The sequence below is a fragment of the Trachurus trachurus genome (genome assembly GCF_905171665.1).
Source record: "Trachurus trachurus genome assembly, chromosome: 12".
NCBI classification, from domain to species: Eukaryota; Metazoa; Chordata; class Actinopteri; order Carangiformes; family Carangidae; genus Trachurus; species Trachurus trachurus.
The window spans coordinates 12,098,808-12,108,672 of NC_139908.1; the positions used below are offsets into that span (position 1 = coordinate 12,098,808).

The 9,865-nt window shown below is 44.2% G+C and overlaps 1 protein-coding gene across 1 annotated transcript; it reads left to right on the forward strand.

Annotated features, from left to right (window-relative positions):
* Window positions 1–5,653: 5,653 nt before the first annotated feature.
* On the forward strand, window positions 5,654–8,236 carry zbtb7c (zinc finger and BTB domain containing 7C; the record flags this gene model as incomplete). Its single annotated transcript, XM_083984274.1, has 3 exons — window positions 5,654–6,385; window positions 6,486–7,159; window positions 7,615–8,236. 3 exons carry the CDS (start codon window positions 5,654–5,656, stop codon window positions 8,234–8,236), a joined length of 2,028 nt encoding a protein of 675 aa, XP_083840400.1.
* Between the last annotated feature and the right edge of the window lie 1,629 nt (window positions 8,237–9,865).

A 9,865-nucleotide genomic window follows, 5' to 3' on the forward strand; every position in this document is an offset into this window, starting at 1 on the left:
CTTCAAATTATTGTTTACGGGCAGTCCGCTCATAGACCTCTTACCTCATGTAGTTACAAAATGTGATGGCCAGTAATACCATTAGAGCTGTTTACCAGCTGTTGTTTTTCATTCAGGTGTGAAGATTTGTTTGTACGCACTGAATTCTTTCCTGAAATAATGAGCAGAAAAATGAAAATCCACACCTAAAAATGCAGAATATAATTCAGTGTACGTGGGAAATAAAATACAGAGTTGTTTTTGCATACAACAAAAAATGTTTGTCACTGATGTATCAGAATAAGCAACCTTAAAAGAGTTCATGTGGTTACACACCTACTCAACAGGCTGACAAACTGTGACAGGAAATTAAATGTAGATCAATGTCATACCAAGGACAATGTTTGCTTAATCACCTCTACTAACTCTCATTACTGTAGCTCCAGTCGGTTTTAACCTACACCTGCCACTTCACATTTACTTTTTACCCCTGACCCTTACAATTTATAAATCAGGGTAATGTCTTTATGAGCCCACTCTGTTTTTCTGGGCAACATTTGTGAAATTAATTTGAAAAATTTTGAAAAATACAAATGAAAAGGATATTACATTTGTACCTAAGGCTAATCTGTAATAATAATATCCCTGCCCAAAAAAAAAAAAAAAAAAAAAAAATCATCCTGCTTTGTGCTGTTGAGTGCAACCATCTCCTGTTCATTAGGACGTCTATAATGAAGCCAAAGACATGTAATGAGAGAAAACATAATGCGACCACTAAAAAATAAAGTGTCCTTCATTTCCCAGTGAATAGTCTAGAAGCGATGTTCTTAATCAGAAAGCCAATATTAAGCAGCAAACCATAAACTTTTGTGTACTTTGGGGGAGAGACAGATAATGGTGTGTAGCCGTGGGCCCCCCTTAAGGCTCCAGAGATGACACTTGGAGCAAACAGGCTGAGTGAAGTCAACTGGCCTCCAGATCCTCTTCAAACCAGATCACATGCTTATTTCTAATTAATTCATTCTGTCACATTCCAGCAAATAAAAATGACTTGTCAATTACAGGCATAAATGGAAGTAATTCTGATAATGAAAAACATGAGGTAACATAGTGATATTATAATTAAAACTGTTGAAACATTTGAGAAAGAATCTCCTGTTCATAATGAGTTTTATGCCGCAGGATTTTAGGAAACTAGTAGAACTTGTTATGGGTTGATTCCCCATCAAAATCAGTTAAATTAAATAAGTACACACTAATTTCCTTAACCTCTGCTTGTTCTGCAACACTGAATATGAGGTACGAGTCTGCGCCGAACTGCGAATTTCACATTATAAAGTGATGCTCAACTTTTAAGCGAAACTTGTGCAGTTAAATGCTGAAATTTGGCCCTGACCTTTCCTCGTTATTGTAAAAAGACAAATACACAACCCATGTTGTGTAACGTCCGTCATGTGCTGCTCATTGGCTGTAATTGACAGCAATTACGCGAAAAATTTAAAACCTCTCCCTGTGTGGCCCCCAAACAGGCTCCGGACAATTGGCACTTAAAACATCAACCGAGGAAAAGTCTCCTCGCAAAACAAGTGCACTAGTGTGGTAGTGGTGATAATGGACTACCATACACAGTGGGTTAAATGAACACCCTCTCCTAATAAGGAGGTGGATTTTGTCTGTCAATACTATAAATTATTGGCCATGCAATCGTCCATCTGTGACAGTTGTTTAGCAGGTGTTTGCTATGGGCAGTTGGTGACAGGGGTAAAACTTTGGCTGCTGGTGATTTAGCATGTGGGTCAGGTGGATGCAATGGCCTGACAGGGATAAACTAGGCTTTGGGTGTTTGGGTGTGTAGCTTATAGGCCAAATGAGTGTCTGCCGTGACAAGGGTTGAGATGGACATTAGCTGCTGATTTGTGGCCTGAGCGGTCAGGGCTGGGGACAAGTTTGTCGCTCCACTCCGGCCATAATGATGATACAGCTGCAGTAGGGACAGTGAGAGGAGGAGGAGGAGGAGGAGGAGGAGGAGGAGGAAGAGGAGGACAAAGAAGAGGAGAATGATTAGGAGGAAGACGAAGAGGAGGAGGAGGAGGAGGCAGAGGAGGAAGGGGTGGCAGTGGTGGTGGTCAGAGCCCGGGAAAGCAGATGAAGTTCTTGGGAGAAAGACGACACTGAATGGAGGTGACACATAATTTGCGGTGGGAGTGCTGCTGAGTTGAAAGTGTTAGTGACTAAGTGAAGCATGAGAAGAGACGTGGCCGGTACAGGCGAGCGGAACGAGAGACGGAATAGAAAGGCACGGCGCTCAATTAAAGCCCAATTTAATAATTAAGAATATTCTGAGCCACTATCACATGCCGAAGTTAAATTCCTGTTTAGTAAACTAATTCACTGACGCTTGTGTTATAAATAGAAACAGATGCCGCAGATCATTATTGAATTAGAATATGACTTCACTGTTTTATTCACAAATGGTGTCACCTTAATAACAGCAGGTTGATGCGGGCTGGCCGCCGTTTAGTGCGTCAGTTTTATTGCTAAATAAAGAAAGTTTGTCTGTCCCTCCATGACTCTCCCAGAAGAGTAAGATGGATGTCGGGCCAAATGACTTAAGCAGTAATTATCAGAGCCTTTTTCACAAGACGTCCCCACCCAGGCTGGTCTGATGGGTGGGTGGGGGTGTGTGTAAAGGGTTAAGGCTGCTTGGGCTGATGAAATGGCACTCCAGGACCTTGTGGTGGGAAAGCTGTGCCCTCCTCCCCTCCCTGTCTATGTGGCACATCCTCCTTAGATCCTCTCCACATTGTAATTAGGGGCTGGCCGCTAAGAGCTAGCGCTAGCTATAGTGGCAGGCAAACAGTGGGAAAAGAGGGGAGTGGTGCTCGCTGGGGCACCAGGCGAACAAACAGCAACAGCAGCACGTGTCCCATAGTTCCAGGAGTGGGTGGGATGGCTCGAGAGCAAACGAATGACAGTGAGTTCGCCAAGCCCTCCCAGTCAGACTCTTTTTCTCTCCCTCTTATCCACTCTGTGTTGTTCCAAGTTCTGCACTATTGTTTGCCTTGGCAGGCTGTTACAGGGAGGGGCCCCTCCGCTGGTGTTTGTGCAACCTGTTAGGGAACTTTTAGGGCCATCTGATCTCTTCTTTGCCGTTTCACTGGAGATTCTCTCACCTTTTACCCAGGCTAATACTTTTGTGAACGGAACAAGTGGGTTTGATACATAATAGAAAAAGGATATCGTTTAATTCTTGGTACACGCAACATTAATCTGTAGAAGACAGGGCAGGGAGTCATTGAGATTTAATGCGTTACCTGACTTTATACTATAGGATTTGAATTACATTGTAGGATTTATATGAAATGCAATACGGTGAGAATCCCTTCTCCGTTCATCATCTGACACAACCCTGTCAGTTTTTTTCTGGACACTGTAACTTTTCCCTCCCGCTCTTTTCTTCCAGTTTCACCCTCGATGAAGTTGCACGGGTCCGTGGGCCTATATCCTATACCACCACCCCCTCTATAGACATTTTAATTATGTCCACACTGTATCAATGGCATGAACATAGCAACAGTAACCTAGCAACAAGATCGACAAGAATAAACTACATGTAAGATTGGTATCCAAGTTGTATGCCTGCAGGTGAACTAAGGGATTTTCTGAGATAGTTTTATTTTTTTTCTCTTCCCTCCTGTGGTGTGATCCACTGCAGCACACAGAAACAAGAAAGTGAAACACTCGGGTGTGTGTCGGTGTGTGTCAGTGTGTGTGTATGTGTGGCTTCAGCCCTGGCCCATTTAGAGCCAGTCAACAATGCAGCTGTGGTGAGCGGGGCCGCTTCAAAGTATTTATCTACACATGCCTCCAGTGACCACCAAGTGTGGACGGCCAAGTTTAAGCTCTATTCATAGAAGTGAATGAATGAGCACTCGGCCAGAGGAAGTTTTATCACTGTAACTGTAAACAACAGCAGAGTGAATCAACAGGTAGGAGCTCAGGCAGGCAGGCAGGCAGCCGTGGGACGAAGGGTTTTAAGGCCGAGCACAGCTTTGTCTGTACAATCGATAGGGGATCTGCTGTCACCGTGCCGTGAGACGAACCAGCGAGGTGTCTGCAAACTAAGCATCTCGACAGGATACGGCATCTAGAGTACAATCTGACCTCCTTTGTTGTTTTTCTTCATTTCTCACCACATCCAAATCACACACCGTATTGTTGAAATGGAGGTATCAGCTTGCTTTGTGCTCATTATCTGGTAGAGAGGCAGAGAAAGAGGAGGGGGTGGACATTACCAACATTATCACTGAATCTCACACGCACCTATAATCACAACCTCATTGCTTGTTTCAGTATGGAACAGGAAAAAAAAAAAAAAAAAGAAAGTCAGACACCGGCGTCTTATCAAGATGATGGGTTTCCCTAACTCGCACAGTTGCAACAACGTGCTCCTACAAGAAATCGTGATAACACATTCAAGAATAAATATTCCCCAACGCGATGTTTGCTCAAAATGAGACATGCCGTATTTACCACTTGTTGTTTGCTGCACAGATGGCACACAAACAAGCATGCCTACAGTATATTTCAATAAAGCTAGACTGTCACTCACTGTGTTAACAATATCAGCTTCAGTTAAGAGCCTCCCTGCTATTCAAATATCAACGCTTTTTTTTTTTGAAAATCCTTCATCTGATGAATGGATGCTGATTGTTGTCGGTGACACTCCATTTCCCACAGAGGTGCAGGTGTGAGCCGAGCCGTGGGCCACTTGCCGCTCTCAGTGCACTCTTTAAATCAGTCACCCAGATCCTGTTTCATTATTTGCCCATAACGTATAAAGGGCATGTTTATATTAATCACTGTTTAACACCCCCGCAAACCTGCGGCTCTCACAGCGCTAAGTCACAAAGTTCAAGATCTGCGTTTCTGAATACGTCCTTCAACACTGACCAGTTTTTACAGAGTCAGTGCACAGTTCGCTTTTCCTTGGAATGGAAATTATTTTTCCTCTGCACAATATGCTTTTTTAAAATACTAATTTACCACATTATGGCTTTATTTTGTAATCCAAACAGTGACAGTAGCCTTGTGACACTTTGCTTTGCTAATTTGTGAAGTTTAACTGAGATCAAGAGAAACCAGAGAACTAATTGCGTTATGAAAAAACATTTTTAAAAAGTCTTTGTTTGTTTTGTTATTAGTAAATTACATCAGGTATGTTATTGTCAAATATAATTTGTTTTCTTACACTGAAGCACTTTCTCATTAGAGCACAGGTCTTTCCAAGGTGGAATTAAAGGTCACATAAGAGGATGTGCATTCAAAAAAACTTTGTTGTGTGCCGGGCTCAATGTCTTTTGGTCGAGACAGACCTTCAAAGCTTAAGGATTCTCAAAATACATTTTCAACATCGAACAACCTTGTGCATTTATAAATGACAAATTATCTCTTTGAATCACTGAGCTAAGTATGTTTTTTCCATGAAAATAGGTAGAATTATAAAGTGCAAATAAAATGATTGAAAATTAATGGGTTTTTAGAGAGAGAATGGTGGGTTTTACTGTATTTTTTTTTGTAACCTTTAACGTTCCAAGTGTGTTTCAAGTGTCACTGAACGGTTTATTGTTACTGGCTCCTATCTAGATAACGGCCAGAGACAGAGAAGAGGAGAATGGTCCATCACAGAGAGGAGGACCTGATTGGGATCCCCTTCCCGAATCACAGCAGCGATGTCCTCTGCAGCCTCAACGAGCAGCGTCGTGACGGACTGCTCTGCGATGTCATTCTCATCGTCCGCGACCAGGAGTACCGCACCCACCGCTCCGTCCTGGCCGCCTGCAGCCAGTACTTCAAGAAGCTGTTCACGGTGGCCACCGGCGACGCCAGAGATCACCATCCCGCCGCGGCCGTGTACGAAATTGACTTTGTGGCTCCGGAGTCGCTCACGGCCATCCTGGAGTTCGCCTACACTTCCACCCTGACGGTGACGGCGTCGAATGTGAAAGAGATCCTGACCGCGGCGCAGATGCTGGAGATTCCCTGCATCATCAACGTTTGCCTGGAAATCATGGACAGCGGGGGCGGAGACGGAGGGGGCGGCGGCGGGGGAAGGCGAGCGGAGGAGGGAGAAGAGGAGGAGGAGGAGGACGTGGAGGAAGATGAGGAGGAGGAAGAGGAGGAGGAGGACGAAGAGGAGGACTCCGGGTCGAGGAAGGAGGAGCAGGAGGAAGAGGAGGACGACGTCAGCGAGAGGTCGCTGCAGTCTTCGGAGAGCAGGGGGGAGCGGACGCCGCCGGGGACGGAGGATCTGCCGCCTCCGAGCACCTCCACCTACCACCAGCAGTTTGACCTGCGCAGAGAGTCGTCCCAGTCCCGGTCTCCAGACAACATGAGGGGAAAACAGGTGAGTTTTGGAAATGATTTTGTATTTTCAAGGCAAAACAAGACTTTGCATGATTGGTTCCTTAGTTCAAAAAGCTCATAATGTCGTCTTCGTGTTGCAGGAGAGCCTGGAGAGTCGAGCTCTGAAGGATTTCTCAATTGAGTCTCTCCTCCAGGAAGGGCTGTATCCCCGTATGTCGACCCTGGACAGGAGGGCCAACTTCTCTCCTCTCCTCCCAGGTTTCTACCCGTCCATGTGGGCTGCCGAGTTCCCGGCCTTCACCCAGCAGCTCCTGGACCCGGGCCACCATCAGCACCCCCATGCGGGAGCCTCACTGCAGACCAGGCTTCCCCACGCCTTCTCCACCTCTGCCCCTCTGGAGGCCTCCAGGCCCCTCGACCTGGCTGTGAAAAGAGAGATTATAAAGGAGGAGATGAAAGAGGAAGTCCCACCCAGTCTGCTCCACGGTGACTTCCTGAAAGAGTTTGTCAGCTCGGGTCTGGGCAGCGCCATGAACGCTGGGTCGGTGCCGTCGGAGGGTCACGCTCTGGGTCAGATCAAGGATGAGGCCGACTTCCGGTCGTACCTGAGCTTCCTGAGCTCTGCCTCTCACCTGGGGGCGCTGTTCCCTCCTTGGCAGCTGGAGGAGGAGAGGAAGATGAAGCCCAAAGCGTCGCAGCAGTGTCCTATCTGCAACAAGGTCATCCAAGGAGCTGGGAAACTGCCTCGCCACATGAGGACCCACACGGGGGAGAAACCATACATGTGCACTATCTGTGAAGTACGATTCACCAGGTAACGTGAAGCTGCACCTCTAATCACACCATCAGTTCTTCACTACAAGGGCTTTGTGGCTAGAGCGTGTTTTGACGACAAAGGTTATGTAAAACAGCACAGTTAACGGAAAAGTACCCCATGTTCTTTGGCTGAGGTTAATCTGTTTTCACCTCATCTGAATATCAAAGAGCTGAAAGTGGAAAGCCCCCTCCGCTGGTTTCTTTGCATTAGTGATATCTCACTCACCTACATCCTTTTTCTTCAGCATATTTTCCACCTGTATTTTGGAGCTGAATTTGTCAGTGAAGAAGCTATACGTCATACCTTTGTCTCTAAACACTGGCATTTCAACTCAGTCACTCATATAAGGCAGGATCTAAAAGGGCAAATACATGCAATGGTTGTAATCTGTGTGTAAACCTTTCAACCTATGAGATGCTGTATGAAAACCTGTGGCTTTGATCTTTTTTCAGACAAGACAAACTCAAGATCCACATGAGGAAGCACACGGGGGAGCGCCCCTACATCTGCCTCCACTGCAACTCCAAGTTTGTCCACAACTACGACCTGAAGAACCACCTGCGAATCCACACGGGCGTGCGTCCGTACCAGTGCGAGCACTGCTACAAAAGTTTCACACGATCTGACCACCTACACCGACACATCAAGAGGCAGAGCTGCAGAATCTCACGCCCCCGACGAGGACGGAAGCCTGCCGCGTGGCGGTCCGCGCCCACCGGCAACTTCCTCTGCCCACCCACCGCCGCCCCCAACAGGTTCGAGGAGAACGGGTTAAGCCCCGCGTACCAGGGAGTCAAGAATCACGGACTCGGGCAGATGCTCGGCCTCGGCAACAGAGGGCTGGGATTTAAGAGCGTGGAGGGTGCGGGCAGGGAGAATAGGGAGGAGCGACGAGCCGAGGGGAAGCAACGCACAGAGGAGGAGAAGGCAGGAGAAGGGAGGCAGAGGGGAGTGTTTGCCTTTGCTCTGGCTGGAGAAGAAGTGCTTACCCGGGCTCCATTTTATGCTGCGACCTCTGACCCCTGGACCATGAGACTGGAGCGCGCTCCACCCATCTCTGAGCCGGCCAAATGAACTCTGGGCTGTAAAAGGAAGACAAAAGACAAGAAAGAAAATCTCTTTAATCTCTGTGTCTGTTCTGCTCCTGGAAGCTAAAGCACCTTTATAAAAAAAAAAAAAAGTGAAAAGAGTGAGATCAGTCGACCTTTTGAAGCCTGTTGATGTGGCTGTAATTACAGACTTTTTTGAATTTTTCTTTTTATTTCAAAATGTTTTAAAATGAAATAATTTCACAGATGTCATGTTAAATAATTGTTTCAGCCCTGTGAATGTTTACAAATACTTTCATAGCATTTAAAAAGAGCAAAAAGTTTGACACTGCTAATGAGGAAAATCTGAATACTGTTATATGTCTTATTTGCATTATTTATCTCACAATGTAAAACGAGAGGCAATTACTTAAAAACCCACCATCATTCTATAATGTCATCTGACACCAGAGAAGATTTGGGTTTTATGTTGACAATTATTCATATGCCATGCTACATTCAGAACCTGACATATTGTAATTTGAATTGGCAGTGACAAATTTCATACAAAACATTTTATATGCAAACTAAGTCATTCAAACATACTGTATGTTGTAGAAAAATATCATAACTGTACCATTTCCCTCTAATAATGAAGTAGGAACATGGAATAGACATATAATATAATCAAAACGCCTTTGTCCACACAATTCAGTGACTTATTTTAGATAGTCGTGGCTAATAATTGTGAGAAAGGGATGTTTCGTTGTTAAGAAAGCATTAAAAGTAATTTGATTACAGCAATGTGTAGTCTGGCACATGTCCTGCAAGTACATTTGATTCCAACAGTTTTTTTAGTCATATTTCAAAACAAAAGGAAACCCACTTGAAGTCTAAGAAATCAAGATATTTGGTAACGTGTTATTTTCCTTCCACTGCCTTGTTCTGATTTAAGCTCCTCGTCTGCACTATTGTACATAGACACAAACTTTTGGCCATGGTGGTGTTAATTATGGTTGTATTGCTGATGATGTACAAATATATATATACATATATATATATTGTTCTTAAAAGACTTTGAGGCATCCATCCAAAGATGTGTACTTTGATATTTCAGACTTGAAAGACTTTGTTTTAATGTTTATGAATATGTGTCTTCAGAGGATGTATATTTCTGACTAATCAAACTGCCGCTTTAGCTATACAGTACGCTTGTGTTTTTTTCTGCTGCAACAAATCAAGAGGGTTCGAGGCCCGTTTTTCATATAATGTTCATTTCTGATTTGTGTATAAAGTTCAAAAAATATTTGAATTGAAATGGGAAAGTATTTTCTTGCTATTTATGCGTATTTAAATGAATGAGCCTTGGCTATATTTTGCAAATCTGTTTTATAAAGACACTAAATGTTGAACTTTGCTCTTGTCCAGGAGTATTTTCACCATAAAACTACCACAGTCTGTGTCTTCTTACATCTCTGTGAGGATCAACTTGATATTAAAACTTAATTGTGATGACAATTTCGGAACATTTTCGTTGGACCTCACTATAAGGTGAAGAATGTGTTTCAACGTTAGGATTAGGTATGATGTAGACATGGTTATGACTAGGCCATAAATAATTATACTACTACTAGTTATCAATAATAAGATATTCTTCAATACACTTTTTAGTTTG